The 27,899-nt window shown below is 29.1% G+C and overlaps 7 protein-coding genes across 9 annotated transcripts in view; 3 read left to right on the top strand and 4 right to left on the bottom strand.

Annotated features, from left to right (window-relative positions):
• Positions 1 to 216: 216 nt before the first annotated feature.
• Positions 217 to 6,345, top strand: LOC119604832 (glutathione synthetase-like). 2 transcript variants are annotated; one of them, XM_037957701.1, is made up of 9 exons: positions 217 to 524; positions 660 to 910; positions 978 to 1,190; positions 4,272 to 4,405; positions 4,726 to 4,768; positions 4,837 to 4,962; positions 5,297 to 5,409; positions 5,478 to 5,862; positions 5,932 to 6,345. In XM_037957701.1, the coding sequence occupies exons 2-9, from the start codon at positions 761 to 763 to the stop codon at positions 6,208 to 6,210; spliced, it is 1,443 nt and encodes a 480-aa protein (XP_037813629.1). In that variant the 5' UTR covers positions 217 to 524; positions 660 to 760; the 3' UTR covers positions 6,211 to 6,345. The 2 variants fall into 2 exon arrangements, with proteins under 2 accessions (XP_037813629.1, XP_037813628.1); XM_037957700.1 differs by lacking the exon at positions 4,272 to 4,405 and adding an exon at positions 3,410 to 3,585.
• Positions 6,346 to 6,355: 10 nt separating this feature from the next.
• On the bottom strand, positions 6,356 to 8,745 carry LOC119604831 (cytosol aminopeptidase-like). The gene is made up of 8 exons (XM_037957699.1): positions 8,497 to 8,745; positions 8,317 to 8,432; positions 8,115 to 8,250; positions 7,479 to 7,984; positions 7,199 to 7,418; positions 6,897 to 7,146; positions 6,766 to 6,839; positions 6,356 to 6,697 (listed from the first exon to the last, which is right to left on the bottom strand). Exons 1-8 carry the CDS (start codon positions 8,608 to 8,610, stop codon positions 6,527 to 6,529), a joined length of 1,587 nt encoding a protein of 528 aa, XP_037813627.1. The 5' UTR covers positions 8,611 to 8,745; the 3' UTR covers positions 6,356 to 6,526.
• Positions 8,746 to 8,830: 85 nt separating this feature from the next.
• Positions 8,831 to 11,866, bottom strand: LOC119604827 (cytosol aminopeptidase-like). The gene is made up of 8 exons (XM_037957694.1): positions 11,595 to 11,866; positions 11,409 to 11,524; positions 11,210 to 11,345; positions 10,052 to 10,557; positions 9,774 to 9,993; positions 9,471 to 9,720; positions 9,335 to 9,408; positions 8,831 to 9,261 (listed from the first exon to the last, which is right to left on the bottom strand). The coding sequence occupies exons 1-8, from the start codon at positions 11,712 to 11,714 to the stop codon at positions 9,091 to 9,093; spliced, it is 1,593 nt and encodes a 530-aa protein (XP_037813622.1). The 5' UTR covers positions 11,715 to 11,866; the 3' UTR covers positions 8,831 to 9,090.
• Positions 11,867 to 11,960: 94 nt separating this feature from the next.
• On the bottom strand, positions 11,961 to 13,743 carry LOC119604830 (mitochondrial fission process protein 1). The gene is made up of 3 exons (XM_037957697.1): positions 13,342 to 13,743; positions 13,050 to 13,275; positions 11,961 to 12,392 (listed from the first exon to the last, which is right to left on the bottom strand). Exons 1-3 carry the CDS (start codon positions 13,388 to 13,390, stop codon positions 12,218 to 12,220), a joined length of 450 nt encoding a protein of 149 aa, XP_037813625.1. The 5' UTR covers positions 13,391 to 13,743; the 3' UTR covers positions 11,961 to 12,217.
• Positions 13,744 to 14,863: 1,120 nt separating this feature from the next.
• On the top strand, positions 14,864 to 17,476 carry LOC119604828 (vacuolar protein sorting-associated protein 4B). Its single transcript, XM_037957695.1, has 7 exons — positions 14,864 to 15,066; positions 15,373 to 15,523; positions 15,583 to 15,718; positions 15,782 to 16,501; positions 16,772 to 16,856; positions 16,914 to 17,057; positions 17,123 to 17,476. Exons 2-7 carry the CDS (start codon positions 15,388 to 15,390, stop codon positions 17,222 to 17,224), a joined length of 1,323 nt encoding a protein of 440 aa, XP_037813623.1. The 5' UTR covers positions 14,864 to 15,066; positions 15,373 to 15,387; the 3' UTR covers positions 17,225 to 17,476.
• A 40-nt stretch (positions 17,477 to 17,516) lies between these two features.
• LOC119604829 (non-structural maintenance of chromosomes element 4 homolog A) lies at positions 17,517 to 19,572 on the bottom strand. Its single transcript, XM_037957696.1, has 4 exons — positions 19,360 to 19,572; positions 19,073 to 19,296; positions 18,123 to 18,623; positions 17,517 to 18,060 (listed from the first exon to the last, which is right to left on the bottom strand). The coding sequence occupies exons 1-4, from the start codon at positions 19,430 to 19,432 to the stop codon at positions 17,959 to 17,961; spliced, it is 900 nt and encodes a 299-aa protein (XP_037813624.1). The 5' UTR covers positions 19,433 to 19,572; the 3' UTR covers positions 17,517 to 17,958.
• Positions 19,573 to 21,520: 1,948 nt separating this feature from the next.
• LOC119604819 overlaps positions 21,521 to 27,899 on the top strand; it is a 36,551-nt gene continuing 30,172 nt past the window's right edge. For both annotated transcript variants that reach the window (XM_037957678.1, XM_037957677.1), the window contains exon 1: positions 21,521 to 21,808. The gene's annotated coding sequence lies outside the window, so the exon portion shown is untranslated. The remainder of the gene's footprint in view (positions 21,809 to 27,899) is intronic.

Below are 27,899 nucleotides of genomic sequence, written 5' to 3'. Positions count from 1 at the left end.
TTTGTTTGGTATTGCCAGAACTGTTTTTCACAACACTTTATCATTAATAAAATTTGGAATTTATGAAAACAAGAAAACATTTTTATTTTAAACCATTATATGCTCTCAGTAGATATTTATCTAGATAAATTTTTAAATTAAATTATTTTTTATTAAAATCGCCCTTTTTATCATAAAAACACAAATCAATTTTACCATCTGGCAACCAAACACAATCATCTGATTGGAAAACAACAAAAGAAAAGCAAAAAAAAACTTAAAAGTTTGCATTCTTATCAAATTTCTAGCCAATATACAGCTCTTTCATATTAAATTTTTACATATTTTTGGTACTATTAAACTTCCCAAATTTAAAGTAAAACATTCCTTCAGTAATAAACTAACTAAGTGTTAATAAATTAAATAATAACAAAGCAAAAAAATTCTGATTGTCGTCATTTTATAAATACACTTTGGTAGTAAATGTGTAAATAAATTACAATAAAAAAACACGCGAATACGAACAAAAACACGCACATACACATGTAAGCTTTAAATAAAATCAAAAAGTAAAAAATTAAAACAAAAATTTTAAAGTAATCATATTTCATCATAAAAAAATTGCTAATTCATGTAGTCGTTTGTTTATCTATTTTAAATATATTTTTGTTATTGTACAGTTTATACAGTGACTGTGCTCCGGACAAGATAAAAATACTACATTAGCACTTAAACAGGAAAATTAATTAATTCACTGTAAAAGAAAACAACTTCAATAATAATGTCCGAAAATCCTACTTTGGAAGAATGTATTTCTATACCCATACCCGAACCATTATTGCTCGAAGTTACCGAAAAAGCCAAAGATTGGGCTATTATGCATGGGGCTGCTATGCGTTCTAAAACTAATTTTAGTCCAGATTCTTTAAATGTGAGTAATCATTGTATTTTTCATACATAAAATTACTTAAGATATTAATGGATTAACATAATTGCAGTTTGCTCCCTTCTTATTGACACCCTCCTCGTTTCCACGCAAAGAATTTGAAAAGGCTGTCGCTTTGCAGGTTATTATAAATCGTCTTATGCATAATGTGGCTCATGATGAAGAATTTTTGACCACCACTTTGGCGGAAACAATAAAAGTTGATGAATTTACTGGAAATTTATTTAATATTTATAAGAAAGTGTTGGCTAATGGTTTTGGTCAGGTATGTTGTTGGATTAATAGTATTCTTATCATTTAAGCATATCATACAATATTGCTTAGGCAATTATCTAACACAATTCAAGGCAACAGATTTATAGAGAGTGTTACCTTGACAATGTAAATACAAACATATGGTGAAGGTCAGACTGCCTCACGTTCTTTTGTAATATATTTTAAAATGTTTCCCTTTATAAACATTTGAATTATGTAGATAGATTGATAGATAGATAGATAGATAGATAGATAGATAGATAGATAGATAGATAGATAGATAGATAGATAGATAGATAGATAGATAGATAGATAGATAGATAGATAGATAGATAGATAGATAGATAGATAGATAGATAGTAATAGATAGATAGATAGATAGATACAGTGGACGTCCACTAGTACGAATTATATAGTGTCAGGCCCTTTCGTAATACCGAAAAATTCGTATTATTGAACAACACATTTTGTATGTTTAAATTCAAATAATACACATAAAATATTGGATTTTATTTATTTTTGTTTTATTTTTCATGAAAAATTACATAACGGAACAAAATATTATAAATGTGTATTATTTTAAATAAATTTCTTGTACATAAACAGGCATAAAAGGGACATCCTTAAACCCATTGTTCGGAATGTGGAGTCACACTACTTTCAAAATTAACAGTTCATACATACATATGTATATAAATAGCATTTTACTTATTAAAAAATCCATCATTTAACATCGATGTTTATTACATTGTAAAATGATTTTTACGGCTTTTTCAATAACAGCGCTTTTGAGGCTTCAATATTGTTCTCAGCAGAGTTATTGTCGGGAACTAATAAAATACTTTCCTCATTGGCGTTATCATCCAATGTAATTTCTTCTCTTGGGTCATCAAAATTCCAATAAAATAAATTAATAACACTAAATAATTGTTGATTTGTAAATATACATGCAGTAAATTGTGTGTATAGGATTTTTAAAAATACAAAACACTTGTAATAAATACAAAAAAACTTCAAAATTACTGAGCTTAAGGTGAATGATACCGAAATAATAAAATAAAAACATAATAAAAACTTCATTCATACGTAAATAAAACCAAAATTCCCATAAAAAATGCGTTATTCGTACTATCGAACAGAAAAATTGTGACTTTATTCGTACTATAGAGTAGACAATGCAACAATTTTGCCATTCGTATTATTGGATATTCGTAATAAAGAGTATACGTACTATTGGACGTCCACTGTAGATAGATAGATAGATAGATAGATAGATAGATAGATAGATAGATAGATAGATAGATAGATAGATAGATAGATAGATAGATAGATAGATAGATAGATAGATAGATAGATAGATAGATAGATAGATAGATAGATAGATAGATAGATAGATAGATAGATAGATATAGATAGATAGATAGATAGATAGATAGATAGATAGATAGATAGATAGATAGATAGATAGGACTGTTATTCGGTCTGAAACTTTACTCTTTTTCCCCCATTAACACCTTTGAAATACATAGTACTCTCATTATCGTCTTAATTAAACTTTCAATTAGGAAATCGGAGGCTATTAGAAAAGTGCATACTTAGAATTGAAAGTTAGATATAAAAATCATTGGAAAGAACTGTAACCAATTCCAGAATAAAATTCCGAATTTTGCTGTTAGATCAAGAAAATATAAATTTTTACATTATCTATGTGATTCCAGCCAATTTCGAATTGATGTAAATGTTCATGTAAACATCTTTTAATCTAATCCTCAAAGTTGCCTCCTGAACGAAAACAAAATATAATAAATCGGTATTTTTTGATTAGAAAATGTATAACATTAACCAACATACCAATTTACTGATGATTTCATTTGTCGTGAATGTAAATTTCAATTTATATGTATTCCTTGTTTTTCTTCATTCGTTTACCATTTTCTTCACTTAAAAAAATTTTAGTTAAGTGAATTAAAAATGGTAAAAAAATAAAATTATTAGCGATAGTGAATAAGAATTCTATATATTATATTAATAATATTTGTAAAAAATTTGTTAATATGTACATATAAATCAATCTCAAAAATATTTTTCCATAGTTGTTACTTAAATATTTTCTATGCTTATTATTTAAATTATTTCTCTAGCTTTATCCACATTTATTCCTAATTACATTTTATAATTTTTTATTTTTTTTATTTATTATTTTTCTTTATTCACTTTAAAAAAATGAAGCGCATATCGTTGGGCATTTTGCGAAGTGATTTGATGTTGGAATCTAGATGTAAAGACTTAGAAATAACAGTTAAAAGTGAAAAACCCTGTGCCTTCTGTTGCTGGAAACAAGTTGAAATTAATACTATAGCGTCTGGTTTTGGCCATTTAGGACCAGCCAGTAAAGCCATACAAAGGTGCTAATTATATAATAATTATGTTTCTTTCTTGTCTCGAGTTTTAGTCGCTGTATTAAAAGTAGTATTGTAATTGTATTTTTCTACATTTTAATAGTTTATAAAGGGTTGTTATTTATAAAGCAGATAAACTAAAGTTTTTATTTTAGTTATTCGCCTTCTTTAAACTTCCCTAGATTTATTGAATAATTCTTATAAAACATTGCTTATTTTTTATTTAAATTATTTTTAATTAACTTTTTTTATCTTAGACATAAAAAATATTTTTAATTATTTTTTCGAATTTGATTTATTATAATAGTAAATAGTGCTTTAAGCCTAAGCTCCATGCATGCTGTTATAGCGTAAAAACTAATATTGTTTATTTTTTAAATTATATTTTCTTGAATGCGTTTTTTATGATGGCACACAGTTCGGCCAGGGATTCTTTTTCGCAAAATTACGTACGATATTATTTTGTTAATTAGAGTGAGCTGCTTTTCAAATGACCCGTCTTAGAAAAATCAAGTTACTTCTCCCAATGCAATTCATCTATCATTTAATCAAATAAAATACCTCCAACGGTTAATACTAATTAAACAAATAATATATTTTTTTAACAAATATTTTATTAAATTAAAAATTTTCTTTTCATGTCGTTGTTTTCTGTTTCTTTTTTTTGTTTTTTGTTATATGTACAATTACAGGCCTTATCCCTTGGTATCTTACGTTCTGACTATTTGGCTCACACGTCTGAAGAAAATGCTATTAAACAAGTTGAAATCAACACCATTGCCTCTAGTTTTGGTGGCATATCCACACACATGTTGCCTCTACAGAGGTACTTTCAAAACTTTTTTTACTTTACATTCTATAGTTCACAGTTTTTAAATTTTTGTTGGGCATCATTGATATTGTGCGAAAAAGAATTGGTTTAAATGCTACATCTTTTAGTTTTTTTTTTTTCTTCTAGAATAATTTTCCCTTCATTTTCTTTTTTTTAAACTTACTGTTAATGCATGGTATTTATATTAGATTTATGTACAAAAAGGGTATTTGTAAGCGTTTTTAATGTATTTTTTCTATATATGTATGTTGTGTGTATGTATTTGGCAATATTTTTTTAAATTTTTAACTAATATAATGTTTTTCTTATTATAGCTATGTTTTGGGAGAAATGGGTCAATATGGGAAGCTAAAGAATGTAAGTTTAATTTGTCTATTTTGTAATTAAATAAATTTACAATCATATTTGTTTTTTGTTAATTTTAGATGCCTGAAAATAAGGCTTTATCTGGTATTTGCGATGGCATGATACGTGCTTGGGAGATTTACAATAATCCAAATGCTGTTATTATGTTTATTATTGAGGATGTTTCTTATAATATTTGCGATCAGGTAAGCATTATCTATTTATTTTCATATTTAAAAGTGCAATTAATTTTTGTTCTCAATATATTGTGCAAAGTTTTTGAGGTAAATCGAATGTCTAAAATGTAAACGCTTTTAAAATAAAGCTAAATATCAATTAGTTACTATCACTACTAGAAGGCAAATTAATGCCGTGTTCTGCTTTTTCAAAACATGTATCAAGAGGTCAGCCAGAACAGTGAATAATAAGATTTGTATTTATTTATCAAAATTCTGATTCTGCCCCACAATTTTATAACACTTATTTCTTATATCTTTGAGTGAAAATATTTAAATTTTATTAACTTTGTCATATTTACAGAGATTTCATGAATTTTATATACGCGAAAAATGTCCACACATTAAAGTATTAAGACGTACTTTAACCCAAGTCCATGAGCATGGAAAATTAAGCTTAAAAAAAGAGCTTATTGTGTAAGTTTACAAAAATAACTCTTAAATTAAGATTAAGATTAAAAAATATATTTCTTTGATATCTCCAGAGAAGATTATGAAGTAGCTGTTATATATTTCCGTGCTGGTTATGAACCTGGACATTATCACTCACAAAATGAATGGGATGCACGTTATTTAATGGAGTGTTCTACTGCTATTAAATGTCCTTCGATACATTATCACTTGGCTGGCACCAAGAAAGTGCAACAGGCTTTAGCACAACCTGAAATGTTGGAAAGATTTATCAATGACCCGGAAGAAATTAAGGCAGTTGGTAAAATATTTACTGGTCTTTATTCTTTGGAAGATAACGATGTAGGTAATGCAACCTATGAGATGGCCTTAAAAGAACCCGAACGTTTTGTTTTGAAACCTCAACGTGAAGGAGGCGGTAATAATGTTTATGGTTTAGATATTCCCGATGTTTTAAGGGTAAGTTTTTTTTTGTTGTTTTTAGTATATGTAGTTAGTTACAGAGTTGATAATTTAAATTCTGTATAGAAAATGACACGAGTAGAACGTTCTGCTTGGATTTTAATGGATCTTATACAACCACCTGTCACCAAAGGTTATATGATACGTCCCGGTGGACCTATGCCTCCACCTGTAGTTGATGTTGTATCAGAATTGGGCATTTTCGGTGTAGTTATTGGAGATGTTGATAATATCATTTGTAATTATCAAGCTGGTCATATGTTGCGTACTAAAATATCTACTGCCAATGAGGGCGGTGTTGCAGCCGGTTTGGGTGCATTAGATAGCCCTTATTTAGTGGATTAGCATTTTGTTTTGGTTTTTTTTTCTATAATTTTATATAAAATTAACTTTACTATTGTATATTGAAAATATTTTTTATAATTATCTTTAAGCAATAAATCAGAGATTTAAAAATTGTGGTCTACAATCAAAGCAAAAGTAAGAATTTTTCTACAAAATTAATATATATTTGAAGAATATAAAATATACACTAAAATAAACAAATAAAAACCACAAAATATAAAAGTCAATAGAATTTTGTTTTAGGCGCCTTACTTTCATCAGCACATGTAACACTTAACATCATTTCATTTCCCAGTCATTTTCTAACATGTTATAACTATTTGGCCTGTGCATCCGGACAAGCCATTTGGTATAGAAATTGTATTAAAGTTCTGGTGGGACGTCCAGTCATGCGATTTCTTAATAAATAAGGTATGGTACCAAAGCGTGTTAACATGCCCACACCGCGTATATCTAAATGAGCCCAATCAACACAGGGTACGAATTCCTGAAATATTTTTAAACAAATACATTTTTTAATAATTTTTAAAATTTTTATTAATTATCCCAACTTACATGTAAAATAGCAGCTCCTAAGCAACTTGAAGCTGGACCAACACCATCATTACTAATATCGAAACTTACATTTTCTATAAGAAAGAAACAAATTGATATTCAGACATTTGTGACTATTAAAGCATCTGTACCTGTAACTAATTTCTTATAATAGTTCCACAATGGTAAACGCCACATACGATCTCCGGTCAGGGAACCAGCCTTTTGGAATTGTTTCCAAATATAATGAGAATTTGAAAATATACCCGTAGCACTACCACCTAAACCATTAACAACACCTGTACCCATAGTGGCAACATCAATAACTAAGCGAGGCTTATAGGTAGTTTGAGCATAAAGTAAAGGATCCGCCATTACCACAACACCAGCTTTATCAGTATCCTAAACAATAAGAATTTAAGTAAAGAGCAATTTGAATTTAAACAAAAATTACTCTTATCGCCAAAGTCCTGCCATTAAGTAGAGTAACAACATCTCCCGGTTTACAAGCCATACCCGAAGGCATATTTTCACATAAAGGTATAACAGCTGAAATATTAACGGGCAACGATAGAGCAGCCGCAGCACGTATGGCAGCCACACATACTGCTGCCCCAGCCATGGCACCACGATATTCATCCATAAATTTACAGGGACGCAAGCAAATACCACCACTAACAAATAATAATTATTTCAAATCATATTCTATTTCCATATTCTATTTGAAAAGTTACCTATTAAATGTCATGCCTTTACCCAACAATAAAATAGGTTTATCCTCCGGCGAGGTACCACAATAGCTTATTTCCAATAATACAGGAGGTTCGCATGATCCCTTGGCTATTGTAAGAAATGAATTAAGATGTTGCTGTTCAATCCATTCCATGGTACGTATTTCAACCGTTACACCACATGGACATAAAGCATCCACCGTGGCCTGGGCAAAGGTGGTGGGTGTCATTTGATTGGCCGGTGCATCACTTAAACGTCTTGCTAAATTTTGTGCCTCTGCTTTGAAAAGTCCCCGCGTCCAGGCATCTACATCTGGCGAGTCATATAATTCCAATTTGGGCACTAGAGTTCTGTTCTTTTTCAATTTATTATCATGATAACGCCATATGGCTAAGGCACTGCCTTCGGCGGCTTGTTCCGGATATTCCATAGAGTCTACGAACACTTCTGAACAACCTTGTAATTGTAGAGTACGTGCTCCTACACCAGCCGCTATACGAGCATTTTCCTGTTGTGGAAATTTAGGGTAAGTTTAACATATTTGATTATATCTCTTAAAACTAAGCACGATTTAAAATGTTCAAGATTTATAACAAAAACTTTAATAACTTCCAAAATTCTACAATATGTTTACTCACCATTCCTTCATCTATCATTTCCAATTCATTATACCCTGCTCCCTCACGGCCCAAACCAATTACAGCTACTGAACGATATTCTTGATCAATATTATTGAATATTTTGCCTTTACCCAATTGGCCGGTGATATTGCATCTATTTGCATAATATATACATATTTTTATTTTAAAGAAAAACATTTGCCCCACACTTGACACTTACTCTTTAACCAATTCAGAAACTTTGCCCTGAACACGATCATCAAATTTCTCACCACTAGAAGTTAATTTCGGATCTTTATCACCTTCTTTTTGGAAAACGCCAATAACAAGTCCTTTCTAAACATACAAGTTAAAAACAATTAATATCTATTCGCTCTTTAGGAACTATAGTTTTACTTACCGTTACTCTGGGATCTTCTGCTGATGCATAGTGTCGCGTCAACAAAATTTTGCTTATATCTTTAAATCTCTCTAGAGATTTTGTTAGGGAACTTACTAAACGCCCCGAAAACATTATTAAGCGTTTTATGTATTTTATATTATTTAAAGAAAATTTTAAGTAAAAAAAAATATTTAAGTTTCAAAAAAATTTGTTCAATTAAAATAAAATTTTGACAAATTTATTAGTTGTTTATTTCAAAGCCTATTGAAGTAGAAAAGTAGGATTTTAAAAAAAGAAACGATTACCTTTTTTTAATTTCAATCAAGTAGAAATAAAAGATTTTTACAAATTAATGAATTTTAAGATTTTTCTAAAATACGTTTTATTTAATTTAAAACATTTCCAAGAGACTGCTTTTATAAACAAGAAATAAACAAATAAAAATCACAAAATATAGTTAAAAATACATTACAATACTAATTTGATTTTGACCACAAAATATTTTCATCGAATACAACATAACACTGGAACAATTTACTAAAACGACACGACACATTCAGTCTATACAGGCATTTTTCGATTTTTAGTTAGTTTTTAAATTAAAGCTAGTAACTATTTAGCCTGGGCATCTGGACAAGCCATTTGATATAGAAATTGTATTAAAGTTCTGGTGGGTCTGCCAGTCATGCGATCTTTTAATAAATAAGGTATAGTGCCAAAACGTGTTAGCATGCCCACACCTCGTATATCCAAATGAGCCCAATCGACACAGGGTACGAATTCCTGAAATAAATTAAATAAATATTTTATAAATTATTGAAAAATCGTTTACATTTTAACAAAATTTACTACTAACATGTAAAATAGCAGCACCTAAACAACTTGAAGCTGGACCCACACCATTATTGCTAATATCAAAACTTATGTTATCTAAAAAAATACAATAAATTTTGAACCAAATTTCTTTATCCATATTTATAAAATCATATTACTTGTAACCAGTTTTTTGTAGTAATACCATAAAGGAAAACGCCACATGCGATCACCGGTGAGAGAACCAGCCTTTTGGAATTGTTTCCAAATATAATGAGAATTTGAAAATATACCTGTAGCACCACCGCCTAAACCTTTAACAACTCCCTCCCCCAAAGTGGCAATATCAACCACTAAACGAGGCTTATAAGTAGTTTGAGCGTAAAGTAAAGGATCTGCCATTAATACAACACCAGCTTTATCAGTGTCCTAAAAGACAACCCAATTAAATAAAAAGCAATTTTATTTCAACTAAAACTTACTCTTATGGCCAATGTCCTGCCATTTAGCAAAGTAACAACATCTCCCGGCTTGCAAGCCATACCAGAAGGCATATTTTCACACAAAGGTATAACAGCTGAAATGTTAATGGGCAACGACAAAGCAGCGGCGGCACGTATAGCTGCCACACATACTGCTGCCCCAGCCATGGCACCACGATATTCATCCATATTTTTGCAGGGACGCAAACAGATACCTCCACTAATAAATCGAAATTTCACAATCCTTTTCCATTCCATTATAATATTTCAATATTTACCTATTAAAAGTCATGCCTTTGCCTAATAACAAAATAGGTTTATCTTCTGGCGCTGTACCACAATAACTTATTTCCAATAAGACCGGAGGTTCGCATGATCCCTTGGCTATTGTAAGAAATGAATTAAGATGTTGCTGTTCAATCCACTCCATGGTACGTATTTCAACCGTTACACCACATGGACATAAAGCATCCACCGTGGCCTGGGCAAAGGTGGTAGGTGTCATTTGATTGGCTGGTGCATCACTTAAACGTCTTGCTAAATTTTGTGCCTCTGCTTTGAAAAGGCCCCGTGTCCAGGCATCTACATCTGGGGAGTCGTATAGTTCCACTTTTGGCACTAGGGTTCGGTTTTTCTTTTGTTTATTATCATTATAACGCCATATAGCTAAGGCACTGCCTTCGGCGGCTTGTTCCGGATATTCCATAGAATCGACGAATACTTCAGAACAACCTTGCAATTGTAGAGTGCGTGCTCCAACACCAGCCGCAACACGAGCATTTTCCTGTGTTCAGAAATTTAATGGAATTTTTAAATAATTCCCAAAAACTAATTAAAATACAAAATTTTCGAAAATTTTTCGAAAATTTCTCAATAAATAGAAAGTTTTATTAAAATTATCCTTTTATAGTAAAATGTCGAAAAACACCTTTTACGGAATATCTTTCAAAATTCCTCCTCTATATATAAAATTAAAATAAATTCTCTTTTTATACAAATTTTTTAAAAATTTCACTTTTTTATAGAAAGTTTTCGAAATTATCAATTTTTTAAAACAATTTGTGAAAATTTCCCTTTTTATGGAAAATAGAAAAATGTTGAAAAATTCTCTTTTTACATAATAAAATAATTTTCAAAAAGTTCTCTTTTTATAAAAAATCTTTGAAAAAATTTCTTTCGTTAGAAAATAATGTTTTTTATAGAAAGTTTTCGAAATTTCTATAGAGAAATTTCAAAATTATCTCTTTTTATAGAAAATCTTCGATTCCTTTACATAATATTTTCCAAAATGTCTCCTTTTGTATAATAAATTTTCTAGCAATATTTACGAAAATTTCTTTTTTTTAATTAACATTTTCCAACATTTCTCCTTTTTATAGAATATTTTTAAAAATTTCTTTATATAAAATTTATAAATTTCTCTTAAGATTACCCACCATTCCTTCATCAATCATTTCCAATTCATTAAAACCAGCTCCCTCCCGTCCTAAACCGATAACAGCCACCGAACGATATTCTTGATCAATATTATTAAATACTTTCCCTCTACCCAATTGGCCCGTAATATTGCATCTAAGTATTTATAAAAATCAGCACATGTTTGCAAAACGTCACTTTTTTGTTTTTCACACTTACTCTTTAACCAATTCTGAAACTTTGCCCTGCACCCGATCATCAAATTTCTCACCACTAGTAGTTAATTTAGGATCTTTATCGCCCTCTTTTTGGTAAACACCAATTACTAAACCTTTCTAAAATTTAAACAATTAACAATATTTTAGCAAAACAAACGATTCTTTTCAAACACTTTCTATTTCATACCGTTACACGCGGATCTTCGGTAGAGGCATAGCGTCGTTGTATGCTGTCTATTTTAGTAAATGTTTTAATTTTCTTTAAGGATCTGGTTAACGAACTATATAAACGTAATGAGGAGAACATTATTTTATATATGCTTTATGGGATTTTCAATTATTTAAGTAAATTTTTGTTTAAAAAAAAATATTATTTGCGTTAAAAAATTTTCTATTAAAATTGTAATAAAATTTTGACTTTTGTTTACAGCTAGTCGTTCAAAGCCTATTCAAATTTAAAAATTATTATTTTGGTTACAGTGTAAAATCTGTACCCCAATTCATTAGGAATTATTAATAGAACCCACTAAAGAGAATTTTACTGTTTCAAGATTTTTATTAAGATTGGCATGTTCATTAATTTATTTATAAACTATACTTAGAAATAAAGTTTATACAATTTTGTACTAAATATTGCTTAATAAATGTTGTTGTTCTTGTTTTTTTTTTACAAATATTTTATAAATAAATTGCACTAAACCACAATATCGGCATTTTGTTTTTTTTTTTTTTTAATAAACTATTGCTAACATTATTTGTACGTACACAAATGTACTTTAATTTTCATTTACTATACATAATGAATTTTATTCAAGCTTTCTTAAAAAATTTACGATAAGTATTGTCCATTAGATAATCGGTAAAATGATCAATGGGATGTATAATAAATGGTATGGAAGACAAACCAATAGCAACGGGAAGGAATTTCACAAAAGATTTTTTGGCATTAACTTTACGCAGCAATTGCCCGCTGAAATAGGTGATTCTGTAAAAAAGGGGAAAAATAAAAATTAATTTTGTACTTTCGATAGAAAATTTTTCGAAAATTTCCCTTATCTTCAAAAATGTCTACTTTCTATAGATAATTTTCAAAAGTTTTACTTTACTTCAATAGAAAATTTGCAAAACTTTCTCTTTTTTTTAACAGAAAATTTTCAGAATTTCCCTTTTATGTTGAAAATTCAAAAAATTTCTCATTTTTAAGACAAATTTTAAAAAATATCTCTTTTTTATAGAATAATTTCTAAAAATTCTGTTTGTTTTAGATGTAAACTATTCAATTTATAAAGTCTAGTTTAGTTAATAGATTTGTATGGGATAAACGACTAATTTCAGTGTCATTTTATTTAGTTATCTATAGAAATGCGGTCTATAATTGGATTATAAAGGAATAAATCAACTTAGAAAATGAATCTGTCTCGTTTGGTAAACTTTGAGAACAATGCATTAGATTTCATGTCCGCGGCCACCCCTTTATAATGGTGGAGCTTATAAAACATTGTTAATTATCACAATTAAAACAATATTTTTTAGTATAATTAAAGTGTTAATTAAATATTTATAAAAAAACAAAACCAAATACATTAATTTCAACAATTAACAACTTCTAGAACAAAAAATCCAATAATTCCACATTACTCACCTGTTGATGGTAAAACCTGGTATCGAAACAGAGGCCAACATTTGCCAGAGGAAGACATCTACAGCTGTTATACCAGCACTGCTAACAGAGGAACTTTGTTTAAAATCTTTATAGGTTTTATCAACAGTATCGGCTACAGCATAACCGGTAGCAACAACATAACTGCCTCTAACCACATTTTTCGATACTAAATTACGAAAAGATTCACCAACTTCATTGGCATAACCTAAATTTAAACGAAAAATAGTAAATAAACAATGAAATCAATCAGAAATTTTAAGGGAATATTTACCTAAATAACGCACCAAGGTATCACGATATAAATCTTTTTCTTTTTCCATTTTTTTTTAATAAACAATTAAATAGCAATGTTTTGCAAACTTTTTAGCAATGTTTACTTTCTATAAGTAATTGTTACTGTTTATTATGTAATTTAATTGCTTTTGCTAGATGTTCTAAGTAATTTTTGCTGAATAGATGTTAATTGTCATTTGTTTTATTTAAACTTTCCTTTCCGCTTCCGTTCACAATTTTTGTTTTGAGTTGTTTAGCGTTGGAATTCAACAAAAAACCGTTAATCATTGGTGTTTATTATTTTTCTGTGTTAATTTTTTACGATACACTACTACAACTACAACAAATGAAGAGAATTGAAATAAAAACTTGTGATAGGACAAGAAGAAGAAATGTCATTATCAGCTGTAACTACAGGGGTTGCCAGTAGTTACAAATTATTTGCGAGTAGGGTTCTATAAATCGACCTTCGAATAATCGAACAATCGACTTTTTGTCGAAAAAAGTCGAAAAGTCGAAGTCGACTATTTTGTTCCAAAAAAGTCGATAACTCGACTATCGTCTATGAAAAATGTCGAAAAGTCGACTTTGTAAATAAAAGTCGAAAAGTCGGAAAGTCGAAAAAAGTCGAAAAGTCGAAAAAAGTCGATAAGTCGAAAAAAGTCGAAGAAAGTCGAAAAAAGTCGAAAAAAGTCGAAAAGTCGGAAAAAGTCGAAAAGTCGGAAAAAGTCGAAAAGTCGGAAAAAGTCGAAAAGTCGAAAATAGTCGAAAATTTTAAAAAAGTGGAAAAGAGGTCAAAAACTCTAAAATAGTCGGAAAAACTCGAAAAAAGTAAAAAAAATAGTCGATAACTCGACTATCGTCTATGAAAAAAGTCGAAAAGTCGACTTTGTAAATAAAAGTCGAAAAGTCGAAAAAAGTCGATAAGTCGAAAAAAAGTCGAAATAAGTCGAAAATAGTCAAAAAGTCGTAAAAAATCGAAAAGTCGAAAAAAGTCGAAAAGTCGAAAAAAGTCGAAAAGTCGAAAAAAATCGGAAAAAGTCGAAAAGTCGGAAAAAGTCGAAAGGTCAAAAAGTCGACCATTTATAAAATACTAAAAATCGAAAAGTCTAAAAGTCGACTTTTAAATAAATGAAAAAGGTCGAAAAGTCGAAAAATCGACTTTTCATAAAATGGAAAAAGTCGAAAGGTCGAAAAGTCGACTTTTAACTAAATGCAAAAAGTCGAAAAGTCGAAAAGTTTCGTTTCAACTATAGAACCCTATTTGCGAGTAGTTACAAATTATTAGCGATTTTGTTGAGTTTTAGGTGTTTATTTAACTAACTATATAACTATAGTTATAACTAACCAACTAAATAACTGCAATGCCAAAGAATTCTACTTCTAAATTATTTTACTTCAAAATAAAAGAAAACATCTTTTTTAAGGAAAAAAATCAGCGGTTTCTTGAGTCTAGTGCTTCATTGACATCACTGCTGCAAAATGTCATTAAAAATAAAAACAAAACAAAGATAAGAAAGAAAGAAAGAAAGAAAACGTCAAACGATGAACGCATCATCGTATTATATATTTGTTGTTGTTGTGCGAGGATAAAATTTTACGTCTTACGTCTTGATTTGTAATAGAAAAAATTTCATTAGAAATCGATAAAAATCATTAATTTTTTTAATAATTATTAATTTAAAAATAAGCCTTGCAACTTCAACCAGTTTTTTAATAAAAGGTAAACAACCTAATGAAAATAAAAACCAAAGAAATAGTGTCCACAAACAATATGAAATACCAGAACATAAATACACATAAAATAATATACTAAATTGATGATTGCATTAGTCATCATACAATTGTTTGTGTAAAATTCTGTCTTAAATTTCAATGATTTTAAAAAGGAATGAAGCAAATATAGAATAAACAAACGACCTTTTATTAGTTTTCAATGATGTCACAGTAAAGGAGTTACTACACCTTGATAGGAGTATTTGCAAGTATACATTTATTGATTCGTGTATTGTTTCTTTTATTCGTATAGCAATAGTTGTGGATAATGGCATCGGGGACTACTTTACAGAAAGCCATCGATTTAGTAACAAAAGCTACGGAAGAGGATCGTAATAAAAATTATGCAGAGGCTTTGCGTCTATACGAACATGGTGTGGAATATTTTCTACATGCTATAAAATGTAAGCCTATTTTTAGCTGGAATTTTATTTTTATTTAACTTATTTGAACCATTTCATAGATGAAGCTCAGGGCGAGAAGGCAAAGGATTCGATAAGAGCCAAATGCCTGCAGTATTTGGATCGTGCTGAAAAACTTAAGGAATATTTGAAGAAAGGCAAAAAGAAGCCAGTCAAAGAGGGTGAATCTAGTTCAAAGTGAGTTTGAGATTAAAAGGAATATGTTATTTTTTATTTCATAATACAAAAACTATTTTACAGAGATGACAAGGACAAGAAAAGCGACAGCGATTCGGATGGCGAAGATCCGGAAAAGAAGAAATTACAAAGTAAACTGGAGGGCGCCATTGTCATTGAGAAGCCCAAAGTGAAATGGTCCGATGTGGCTGGTTTGGATGCTGCCAAAGAAGCCCTTAAAGAAGCTGTCATTTTACCCATTAAATTCCCTCATCTCTTTACCGGCAAACGCATCCCCTGGAAGGGTATTTTGCTTTTCGGTCCCCCTGGTACGGGTAAATCTTATTTGGCCAAAGCTGTGGCCACCGAGGCAAACAATTCCACTTTCTTCTCGGTTTCCAGTTCGGATCTTATGTCAAAATGGCTGGGCGAATCTGAGAAACTTGTTAAGAATCTCTTCGAGTTGGCCCGCCAACATAAACCATCCATTATCTTTATCGATGAAATCGATTCTATGTGTTCGGCTCGTTCTGACAATGAAAACGACAGTGTACGTCGTATTAAGACGGAATTTCTGGTACAAATGCAAGGTGTAGGCAATGATACTGATGGTATTCTGGTTTTGGGTGCCACAAATATACCTTGGGTATTGGATTCTGCTATTCGTCGTCGTTTTGAGAAACGTATTTACATACCCTTGCCAGAAGCTCATGCTCGTTTAGTTATGTTTAAAATACATTTGGGCAATACAACACATGTTTTGACGGAGGCCGATCTGAAGGAGTTGGCTGGCAAAACGGAGGGGTAAGTTGGCCGATTTTCTTTTACAAAAGAATGGAAAGCTATAAGGTATTAGTTAAGATTACACAGGGATAATTTTTAGAAATAGATTAAAATTTCCCATAGAAATTTAAACATTTTTTTTTAAATATGAATTTTCCCTAAAAAATTAAAATTTTCACTAAAAATTAAAGTTTTCACTAAAAGTTAAAATTTTTTACTAATAATTCAAAATTTCATTAAAAATAAAAATTTTCACTAAAAATTCAAAATTTTACTAAAACAACTTTGCAGCTATTCTGGTGCCGATATATCAATTGTCGTGCGTGATGCTCTTATGGAGCCAGTACGCAAAGTACAAACTGCTACACACTTCAAAGTGAGTAAAACGAATAATATATTTTTGTTTTAACATTTAAATAAAATATTTTTAAAGCGTGTTACGGGTCCTTCACCTGTTAATAAAGAGGAAATCGTGGATGATTTATTAGTACCCTGTTCACCGGGCGATGCAGGTGCCACGGAAATGTCCTGGATGGATGTGCCAAGTGATAAATTATTCGAGCCACCTGTAACCATGGTAATTTATCTTTAAGTTTACATAAAACTTTTAAAAATAATCAAGACTTTTCTCTTTACTTTTAGCGTGATATGTTAAAATCTTTATCACGTACTAAGCCCACAGTGAATGATGATGATTTAATAAAACTACGTAAATTCACAGAAGACTTTGGTCAAGAAGGTTAAAGAAATTTTGGGAGTAAATCCACGTTTAAGAAAACAACTGAAACTATTTAAATAAAATTCTATAAAATTAAAATTAAGCACTTTATAATTTTTTTTTTATTTTTAAATTTAATTTTCTTTTTATGTTTTGGCCATTTAATTGTTAAATACTTTTTTCAGTTCAATTTATTCACTATTTTTGATATTAATGTTTTGAAAAGCATTTGTTTTCTACTTAAACTTAAAGAAAAATAATAAACAAAATAAACTCAAGTGTGTTGGTATAACGTAAAAAATATATATTTTTGTACTTGCAACACATAATTTTTGTGCGAAAGAAATGCCAATTAATTTTTTTTATTTAAGCTTGTTTCTTTGTTTGAAGTTCTGCTTAAAATTAACTAAAATTGGCCTTTTAAAATTAAATATTTAAAATAAACAAATATTTCATAAAAGCAAAAAATATAAATAAATTTAAAACATGTATGTATTTCATTTAGCAAACAATATTATTATAAGTTTAAAATATACAAAAAAAAACTAAACAAAACTAAACGACTTCTTCAATGTTATAAAACAAGTGCAGTACGTAAGCATTAGATTTTGGAGTTAATTTAACTTTTTTAGTTTATTTTACAAAAATATTTTATATCAAAAACACTTAACATTTATTATAAATAATAGTTTTGTTTTGTTATAAAAAAATAATTAACTTTGTTAAAAATACTTTGGAACTATAATATAAGTTAAGTTTACTAATCGTCTTCATCATTATTCATACGAGTGCTATCATTGTCATCCAAATCATCAGGTACATCAAGCATTGGTTCCGTAATTTCATAGAATTCTATCATTTCCTGTGAAAAAATATATATTTTAGAATATGAATTAAAAGCGAACATTCACTATCTGCGCTTACCTGACACAATTGCATATTCAAGGAACAAATGGCCTGTAATGTATCCGTATGCCTTTGAATTTCATCTTTTGGCGCTAAACGCACTTGAGGATAACCATCTTCACCCGTTTCTATAGCAACATTTCCATCACGAGCCAAAAACGCAATTTGAAATGCATTCTCCACTGTATTCATAAAATTGTGTGGATCAATGATTAAACGATAGTATGGTATAGGTTCACGATTATTCTCACGAAACTTATCACTAACTTGTCTAAGGATAATATTAACTTTTTCAGCTCCACGATCATCACGTTTCAATTGTTTTATAGTTTCGGGACGTTTTTCTTGTGTTAGTACGGTGCGACGACGTTGTTGTTTCTCTTTGACCACACGCTCTTTGGGCTCGACATCGATGGCACCCAACATGCTAGATTTTGTGTAAGCGGGCCTAGCTACAGTCATAGCTATTTCCGTTATCACCCGCCAATTGTCTGATTCATTTTGTGATATTAAGGCATTCTAGGAAAAGAGGAAAATTCATTTGAACGGCAAATATTTTCAATTCTTTAGTTATTATTACGATCGAGTTTAGTTTCAAATGTGAATATCTCTTAAAGGAATAAAAATAATACATATCTAGGGTTTATTCAAGGATTGTTATTGGTTTCCGATCAGTATTATTTCAAAGACGTTTTTGTTATTAACGTTTTTAATTTTACAGATATTCAATAATCCTTAATTTGGGTAGCTACGGATTTATGGACACATTCTATTGCTGGACATTGATGCTGAACCCCCCAACTAGATTAATGTATAGTTGTAGCCTGTTACAACAGCATACAGAAGTTTAGATTAACTCTAATATGAAGTGTTTAACTATTTCCTTTTGTATTCAATGTCCCGAAGTCGTTAGAATGAAAATAAAAAAATCTGTAACAGGGATGAAAATCACCACCTCATCTACTTACTATTGCATTACTGTACATGCCATCATTGAATTCTGAATTTGCAAGCAATAATTTCGATACAGACTCATGGACACTTTTCATTAGCTGGGCATCCATAACAATTTCACTAGTATTTTCCACCTTCTCCGTAATCGGAGTCTCTTTGTGAATGTTATCACAATTCTGAACAATACTCTGCACTGCCCGACATGTTTCACTGGGTAATTGATGACCAATGCCTTGTTCTATGAGAGGAAGCAAAAAGTTTTTTATCATCTCCTAACAACCATTCCAAGCTTTTTACTTACGCAGCTGATTGGATTCATCCAATAGCAATTTATAGCGTTGTTTTCGATCTCCATATTGTGAAGAATTATTCATTTTATTTTATTGAAATTCTAATTTAGTTTATTAACATCAAATTAAAAAAAATTAGTTTGAAAAGAAATAAATAAACAAAAATTAAAGCGCGATTGGTTTTGTTCAAGGCGATATTAGTAAGATCATATTAGGGTAGAATTCATTAGTTTTTTTTCTAGGGAATTTGACATTTGAGTGTTTGTGAGATTGTTTTTTATTATATGTAATTTGACAGTTAATACATTTTGAATAAAAGCAGCTTGTTTCTGTAGACAGACATCTTATTAAATTCGCCTTGATTTTCGTTTGTTTATATTTTAGAAACTGAGTGCTGCCAGCTGTTATAAATACAAAGTAAATAAAAACGATAACGTTTTTTGCGGTTATCGATTACACTGGGTATATTCTAGGGTTCTATAGTTGAAACGAAAAGTCGACTTTTCGACTTTTCGACTTTTTGCATTTAGTTAAAAGTCGACTTTTCGACCTTTCGACTTTTTCCATTTTATGAAAAGTCGATTTTTCGACTTTTCGACCTTTTTCATTTATTTAAAAGTCGACTTTTAGACTTTTCGACTTTTAGTACTTTATAAATGGTCGACTTTTCGACTTTTCGACTTTTTCCGACTTTTCGACTTTTTCCGACTTTTTTCGACTTTTTCCGACTTTTTCCGACTTTTTCCGACTTTTTTCGACTTTTCGACTTTTTTCGACTTTTCGACTTTTTTCGACTTTTTTCGACTTTTTCCGACTTTTTTCAACTTTTCGACTTTTTCCGACTTTTCGACTTTTCGATTTTTTACGACTTTTTGACTATTTTCGACTTATTCCGACTTTTTTTCGACTATTTTTTACTTTTTTCGAGTTTTTCCGACTATTTTAGAGTTTTTGACCTCTTTTCCACTTTTTTAAAATTTTCGACTATTTTCGACTATTTTCGACTTTTTTCGACTTTTCGACTTTTTCCGACTTTTCGACTTTTTCCGACTTTTCGACTTTTCGACTTTTTTCGACTTTCTTCGACTTTTTTCGACTTATCGACTTTTTTCGACTTTTCGACTTTTTTCGACTTTTTTCGACTTTTATTTACAAAGTCGACTTTTCGACTTTTTTCATAGACGATAGTCGAGTTATCGACTTTTTTGGAACAAAATAGTCGACTTCGACCTTTCGACTTTTTTCGACAAAAAGTCGATTGTTCGATTATTCGAAAGTCGATTTATAGAACCCTAGTATATTCAATGACATTTGAGAATTTTTAATATATTTTGCCTCCAATTTATATTATTATAAAAAACCTTCTTTATGTGTCGCATCTGTTGACTTTAAAATAAAAGTATAATCTCAACTATATGTTCTCTTTGAGATAAAAAGCCTTAAGTTTAAAGAACTATAAATTCAAAATATTTCCTTTAGTTTACGGCGAAAGGCGATATTTAGCAAGTTACACTATGCAACTTTGCGTCTAATGCAAGTTTTGTGTCATCGAATCTTTTCCGAATGAGACCAACGGGAAATGAAAGTAGACAATCAATAGATCAAATTCCCCAACAGAAAGGTGTATTCGCGCTTTTATAACGTCTCAAATTTGGCTCAAAATAAGGGACTTATTTTCATTCTTTAGGCAGGAAAACCTAAATTGAGTCATTTAGTCATAGCTTAATCCTTTATTGGTATATTTTGATCTCTGAGTTTCGAATTTGAATTTCAAGCACATTGGGAGAATGGGTCCAGAGGTTCCCAAAGTAGGATAATTCGGGTATTTAAAAAAAATTTAAATTAATTTTAAATTTTCAAAAGAAAAATCCATGATTTTTTAAAATTTTATATATTTTTGTTATCGACCTCTAAAAACTGTTTCTCACTGAAATAAATAATTTTCTATAAAAAAAGATTTCTCTAAAAAATACATTCTTAAAACAAATTCAATTTCATATACATACATATATTTATTAAAAGTTTGCAATAAATTTATTATTTAGTAAAAATATTTAAATAAATTTCATTATTTTTTTTTATTCGCTTTTAAAACACACATCTCTTATTATTTATTATTTTCATTCAAAGCTCTTTCATGAGATGTTTTCTCTACAGACCAACAGTTGTAATTGAAACTTGGACTAGTGCGGAGCGTTAACGGTTATAAGAAAACGTTTGTGTAAACAAAAACAATAAAAACAAAAATGAAAAATAAAACAACTTAAGATAGTATTTTAAATTTTGGAAAGTTTATTACAAAAAAATTAATAAAAAATTTGCAAATATAACAAAATAAGTGAAAAATAAAATTTAATTAAAAAATTGTTTTAAAAATTTTATGTTTTTGTTTAATAAGTGTCTTAATATTCAAAAACCAACAAACCTTGAACGTTTACAAAAAATTAATAATAATAAGAGGTAGGTCTTCAAATATATACAAAAAATTCCATTCATTATTTAACCTTTAAGGGATCACAAAATTTCTAAAACATCATTTTATTTAATTAAAAAATTTTAACAAAAACTTTGTTTATAATAATTAATTGACCAAAAAAAAAAAAGAGAAAAAACCCTGACTACTGTTTACCAAAGTATATTAATAAAGTAGCGACATCTCTTGTTGTACAACAACATCTACAACAACCACATGTATTTTGTTTTTGGAATAATTTAAGATTGTGTCAAAATAAAATTTCCTTGAACAACAATGTGAACAAAACATAAATAAAAAATATTACTTTTAAGTTAAAAATATTAACGATTTAATTATATTATTATATATTATACAATTTATTACACTTTTAAACTACTTTAAAACCACTTTTAATTCACTTTTTCAACTTTTCACAAATTTTAACAAATAGCAAAACACAATTTAAAAATGGCGACGAAAACAATGTTAACAATTTTCAAAACAAACTTTGACAATTTGCTTCATTTATCCAAAGTAAATTAATAAAGTAGCATCACTTGAACAGCTGACTATTTTTTTTAAACTAGATAAATGAAGCAAATTGTCAAAGTTTGTTTTGAAAATTGTTAACATTGTTTTCGTCGCCATTTTTAAATTGTGTTTTGCTATTTGTTAAAATTTGTGAAAAGTTGAAAAAGTGAATTAAAAGTGGTTTTAAAGTAGTTTAAAAGTGTAATAAATTGTATAATATATAATAATATAATTAAATCGTTAATATTTTTAACTTAAAAGTAATATTTTTTATTTATGTTTTGTTCACATTGTTGTTCAAGGAAATTTTATTTTGACACAATCTTAAATTATTCCAAAAACAAAATACATGTGGTTGTTGTAGATGTTGTTGTACAACAAGAGATGTCGCTACTTTATTAATATACTTTGCATTTATCTAGTTTAAAAAAAATAGTCAGCTGTTCAAGTGATGCTACTTTATTAATTTACTTTGCTGTTTACTTTTTAATGTCAATTAGCCAAGTTGGTTGTTGTTGTAAGTAAAACTGTCAATATTTGTGTGTAACTGTGTGTGCTTGAGTGTATGTTTGTTTATTTTTTTAACATCATCATCATCATTATTATGTTTTCATTTATTTTGCATCCCATTTACTATCCGTCCACTATCCAACCACTGATATTTATTTCTTCTTTTTCGTTATTTTGAAGGTAATTTTTATATCTTCAAAATTAAAAAATTACAAAAAAATAGTCATCACCATTACAATAAACTTGTATATTGTTTGTGTGTGTAAAAAATATAGGTATGAAAAATAAAACCAATCAAGCCACCACCAAAATCAACTTAAGAAATAAACAGTGCCTTAAACTTGTGGATACCTGCATATAGATTGCGTATAAAAAATTTAGTTCCTCTCAGTTTTTTTTAGTAAAAGTCTGAATTAGGTAAAACTTGTACGAACTCACACTGCTGCTTAACCTTTTTAGTATAAACACAATTGCAACGGTTGCCGGCTTTGCCGTTAAGAGAGAAAAGTGCGGTTTTTACTAAAAAGTGCAAAATGAAAATAAATTACACAGGCCCATAGACTTAAGTATAACTTTCTAAAGGATTGAACATTGCTAAATCCGAATCTGGACTCAGAATCACATCAACTTTTTGAGATATCGTAATCTAAATGCTGTCGGTAACGGTTGAAGAAATTTTTAACCCAGGGACTAAAGTATAATTTTCTAAAGGATTTAGTATCGATAAATCCTAATCTGACTTCAGAATCACATCAGGTTTTTGAGATATATTTGAGTCGTTATAACAGTGCGAAAGACATCTTTGTTGATAAAATATCTGAAAGTCCAATCTGTCTACTTAAACTGTCAAAACTGTACATACTAACCTAAAGCTTGGAACGATTATGAAATTACAAAATCACAATTTTTAGCTCCATTGTCATTCCATGTCGAAGATTGATAAAGGTATGACAGAGATTAAACTTTTATTTTAAAGCCGACAGTTTGGAAATTCGGACGACAGAACTGGTTTTATAAATTAAGGCATCTTCCTGCTTTTATAAGGTCTCAAATATGATCAAATACCGATTATTTAAGTTTTTTAGGATACGATATCTCAAGAACCTGATGTATTGGAGAAGTTATGAAGTCATATATATAAAGTTAATATGAAAACAAAGTTTTTGCAAAGGCTTTTGGAAAGATCTGAATGAAGCTTTGTAATCAGAAATGTTTAGAAAGTTTGAATTTTAAGTAAATTTTTTTAAATCTTTAAAGTTTTAACTTGAAAAAATATTATCAAAATCTTAAGAATTCTCAAAAGCTTTGGAATTGAAAAAGTCCTTGGAAAGTTTTAGAATTCAAAAATGTCTTTTTTGGAAAGCTTATAGATTGATATGTATAAAGGGAAAATACTAAACGATATAAAATTTCTGAATGTGAATGTTCAGAAATTTGAAAATCTTAAGCAATGATTAAAGCAAAGAAAGTTTTTGTAAATTATTTAACTACAGTAAAGCTTTAGAATTGCAAAAAGCTTTTAAAAAGTTTTGAAATTGATTAAACTTTAAAATTAATATAAGTTTGTTGAAAGCTTAAAACTTCAGAAAGCTTTAGAGTTAAAAAAGTGCTTTGAATTAAAATGTTGTTTTCAAAAGGTTTAGCAATTACTAAAAAGAGAACAATGATTTGCTTAGGAATCAAACAAACTGAAAAGTGAAAAAGCTCCTGGGAAATGTTCAATTTAAAAAAAAAAACTTTTGTAAATTAACTTAAATCCTTTAAAATTAAAAACCCTAAATTTTAAATTGAAAAAAGCTTTAAAATGTGATTTTTGAAAGAAAAGATTTTTAAAAAGCTTAAGAGAGGGAATTTAAAACAGCTTTTGTAAATTGTTTTACTTCAACAAAGCTTTAAATAACTTTCATTTTAGAATTCCATTTTAAAAAGCTTTATAGTTGAAAAACTACTTTGGAAGATTTTATTATTGGAAAAAAGCTTTAGAACTTAATTTAACTAGTTTGAAAGCTATAAGAATACAAAAGTTTTAGAAATTTTACTATAGAAAAATTTATATTTTGTGATGAATTTTTGTGAAAATGACAATAATCGTTTATCAAAATTAATTCCTTTAAAACTCTGTCTTTTATGTTAAAACAAAAAAATAAACAAACTTCCATTATGGCATGAAACCAAACTACAAGTCTTATTTTTTCTTTCACAGACCAACCGATTTTGTCTGTCCTCTGCATATTGCACTTATTTTTGTTTTATGTTTTATGCTTTTTTTATACTTTAAAGTGTTTTTCTTTTATCATTTTACTTTTTTTTTTAGTTTACCAGTTCTTTTATTATTTAGTTTAATAGCGGTCGTTGCTATTTTTTATGTGTTATTTTGTTTTATTTTTATTTTCTTTTCATTTTTGCAATTTTAGAGGATTTAAAAACAAAATAAAAAGGTGAGAAAATGCTATTATTGCAAAATTTTCTCTTTAGTATTTGTGGCAGCTTCAAATTGTAATCGATTTGTATAAAGTGCTAAACAATAGATTATTTTGAGTTCACAGTAACTAGAGTATGGCTCTTAAGTCTTTTGTTTTTAAAGTGTTTTTAATGTTTTCAAAGACCGATTGTGACTAGACTAATCCACACTAAGCCAGGTTAATGTGACAAATATTTCTATTGTTTAATTTATTTTCAAGGTTTTGGCATACAAATGCTAAACTTTGTTTTTTTCTTTTGCTAAAGGTTATTTGAAGAAAATAAAACTGGCAAAAAAGTGTGCACATAGGTAAAAGTAAATAAAAAATGTACAAAGCTAAAAACTAAAAAAGAAACTTTAGCAATAGAAATTTAATTTCATCTACCAACACCAACCACACTTTTGTAAACCATCTTTAAAGACTTTAACTTAAACAACATCTCCACTTACAACGGAAATGTTAAGTTATTTATTTGAGTTTGTTTGTATGACTACAAGTACTATAATGTCATATATTGTAGCACAATACCACATTAACTAAAACTTTTTTTTTTCAAAGAAATTATCATTTTACTTACTTATAAGGGGATCTCACGTTTTAACAATATCATATAATTTTACCTAAAAAGATGATATCTACAAACATACCTACATACATGCTGTCTATCAACAGCAACAATTGTTTGTCGCTTTGGTGATATTCAAAACAAAACCAACCAGGGGTTTTGTCATTAATATATAACAGAGTGTATGTAGGCATTTTTTCTCGTATTTCTTTCTTTTTTTTTTTTGTTAAAGATAAAGTTAAAGTTTTGACCTACATTATTATAGATATTTGTATTGTTATTATTGTAGGCATTTTAACATTTTAAAGTAGAAGAAATTAAGAAAAAGTTAAATTAATTCTGAAATTGTTGAAATGAGTTAAATTTCCGCCTATTTATTATAGTGTTAGCAACATATTTTGTATTGTATGGTAGATGAATGTTGAAAAGCATTTTTTAGTTATTTTATATATTATTGTTTTCAGAAATTTATATAGAAATCCAAATTTTGCTAAGTAGTGCAGAAAGACACTAGCAACAACACTATCCTAATCGAAATTATATAAAACAGAATTTTCAGTTCTTCTTCCAAAATCTGCCAAGGAAAAAGTACCATTTGAAAAACAAAAAAGTACCAACAATTTCCTTTTTTATAGATACTGATTCACTCAGAACTCTGTTAGATTTTTGTTCCTAGGTTCATTATAAACGACAATTCAAAAAGTACCATTTGAAGAACGCAAGTTCCATCTAATAAATTCTCATCATTCAGGACCCTGTATGTTTAATTTCATGTGTTTTGATCTACGAAAAAGTACCAAAAACTCCATACAATTTCCCTTTAATCGTAACATGATTTTATGTTCAATATTATGAAAAATTAGAAAAGTATCATTTGATGTGGGAAAAAGTACCAAAACATTTCTTTATAGATTTTCACTCCGAACCTTCTGAAAACTTCATCAAAGAATTAACATTTTTGTGCATGGTTTGGCAAAAAGAAACAAGAAAAAATGTATAGTCGGACATGGCCTACCATATGATACCAGTGAGTAGTGTGAACAAATTGTGGATTATTTTAATAATAAAGCATTGAATTTGTTTTTTACCTTAATTCAGAGAAATTGTAACAATTTGTTGACAAAAAAAGAGTTTTCTAAAAGAGAGGTTATATGGAGGCAGGAGGCTAATATGGGTCTATCCTTATAAATTTTGGTAGAGAGATTTACGTCTACATTTTTATGCAGAATTTCATAGTGAAATTAGTGTTTATAAGTGAATTTTGATCATGAAGTCATTTTCTGAAGAGGAATTTATATGAGGCCCGAAAACCGACATTGTCATTTAGACTTTTATAAAACTAAGTTTTGCCGATATTTGTTGACATAATTATGAGCTCGGGGGTACGGTTGTATGAGGGCTAGGCGAAATAATGGTCCAATTTTAACCATTTTCAATATGCTTCGTCCTTGGGTCAAAAAAAAAGTATGCGCCAAATTTCATGAAATTATTTTGAAAATTGCGACCATAAGCTTTACATGGACACACAGACATACATACAGACAGACAGACGAACATAGCTAAATTGAGAAAGTGATTCTGAGACGATTGGTGTACTTTAAGGTGGCTGTAGAATCAATATTTTTGGGTGATACAAACATCAGCACAAGCGCATAATACCCTCCCCATTATAGTAGTGCAGGGTATAAAAAGCTCTGTGTTCTTATTGTTTTGTTATAGCCAAATCAGAGATGGATTTGTGTGTGGGGAATTGGGAAACCACATAATGCAGATGGTATGTAGTAGTCATTGAAAAGTAAGTTGTTGAGTAAGTACAAGTCATTACCATAACATTGCTGGGTACTTTTAAAAGGTTGTAATCGCATGGTATTAATTACATATATAAACAAGTTATGACAAATTTGATTTCCTAAGAACTAGTAATTTATTTATTAATCACATTTAGCAAAAACTAAAAAAAAATTTCTCTTTATTTTATCTTATTCGAAAAAATTCAAATTTTCACAATTCTTCAATTACCAAATATTA

This window comes from Lucilia sericata, unplaced genomic scaffold, assembly GCF_015586225.1.
Source record: "Lucilia sericata isolate MDLA Ls3-8-SP2 unplaced genomic scaffold, ASM1558622v1 Contig000435F_arrow, whole genome shotgun sequence".
Lineage (NCBI taxonomy): Eukaryota > Metazoa > Arthropoda > Insecta > Diptera > Calliphoridae > Lucilia > Lucilia sericata.
This window is presented reverse-complemented; position numbering and strand designations above follow the sequence as displayed.

What these genes read in the sequence shown, in the direction of transcription:
- LOC119604832 (XM_037957700.1), top strand. Translation starts at nt 761, where the DNA reads ATGTCCGAAAATCCTACTTTGGAAGAATGTATTTCTATACCCATACCC. An exon ending in GCCAGTAAAGCCATACAAAG is followed by an intron (nt 3,586 to 4,725) that starts GTGCTAATTATA and finishes TTCTTATTATAG; the next exon opens with CTATGTTTTGGGAGAAATGG. An exon ending in ATATTCCCGATGTTTTAAGG is followed by an intron (nt 5,863 to 5,931) that starts GTAAGTTTTTTT and finishes AATTCTGTATAG; the next exon opens with AAAATGACACGAGTAGAACG.
- LOC119604831 (XM_037957699.1), bottom strand. Translation starts at nt 8,610, where the DNA reads ATGTTTTCGGGGCGTTTAGTAAGTTCCCTAACAAAATCTCTAGAGAGA. An exon ending in CAGAAGATCCCAGAGTAACG is followed by an intron (nt 8,433 to 8,496) that starts GTAAGTAAAACT and finishes TTGTATGTTTAG; the next exon opens with AAAGGACTTGTTATTGGCGT. An exon ending in TAGGAGCTGCTATTTTACAT is followed by an intron (nt 6,698 to 6,765) that starts GTAAGTTGGGAT and finishes AAAATATTTCAG; the next exon opens with GAATTCGTACCCTGTGTTGA.
- LOC119604827 (XM_037957694.1), bottom strand. Translation starts at nt 11,714, where the DNA reads ATGTTCTCCTCATTACGTTTATATAGTTCGTTAACCAGATCCTTAAAG. An exon ending in GTTTCAGAATTGGTTAAAGA is followed by an intron (nt 11,346 to 11,408) that starts GTAAGTGTGAAA and finishes ATAAATACTTAG; the next exon opens with ATGCAATATTACGGGCCAAT. An exon ending in GCAGGACATTGGCCATAAGA is followed by an intron (nt 9,721 to 9,773) that starts GTAAGTTTTAGT and finishes GTTGTCTTTTAG; the next exon opens with GACACTGATAAAGCTGGTGT.
- LOC119604830 (XM_037957697.1), bottom strand. Translation starts at nt 13,390, where the DNA reads ATGGAAAAAGAAAAAGATTTATATCGTGATACCTTGGTGCGTTATTTA. An exon ending in TACCTTGGTGCGTTATTTAG is followed by an intron (nt 13,276 to 13,341) that starts GTAAATATTCCC and finishes GTTTAAATTTAG; the next exon opens with GTTATGCCAATGAAGTTGGT. An exon ending in CCAGGTTTTACCATCAACAG is followed by an intron (nt 12,393 to 13,049) that starts GTGAGTAATGTG and finishes CCTTTTTTACAG; the next exon opens with AATCACCTATTTCAGCGGGC.
- LOC119604828 (XM_037957695.1), top strand. Translation starts at nt 15,388, where the DNA reads ATGGCATCGGGGACTACTTTACAGAAAGCCATCGATTTAGTAACAAAA. An exon ending in GAGGGTGAATCTAGTTCAAA is followed by an intron (nt 15,719 to 15,781) that starts GTGAGTTTGAGA and finishes ACTATTTTACAG; the next exon opens with AGATGACAAGGACAAGAAAA. An exon ending in AAACTGCTACACACTTCAAA is followed by an intron (nt 16,857 to 16,913) that starts GTGAGTAAAACG and finishes ATATTTTTAAAG; the next exon opens with CGTGTTACGGGTCCTTCACC.
- LOC119604829 (XM_037957696.1), bottom strand. Translation starts at nt 19,432, where the DNA reads ATGAATAATTCTTCACAATATGGAGATCGAAAACAACGCTATAAATTG. An exon ending in GGATGAATCCAATCAGCTGC is followed by an intron (nt 19,297 to 19,359) that starts GTAAGTAAAAAG and finishes TTCCTCTCATAG; the next exon opens with AACAAGGCATTGGTCATCAA. An exon ending in TGAATATGCAATTGTGTCAG is followed by an intron (nt 18,061 to 18,122) that starts GTAAGCGCAGAT and finishes ATTTTTTCACAG; the next exon opens with GAAATGATAGAATTCTATGA.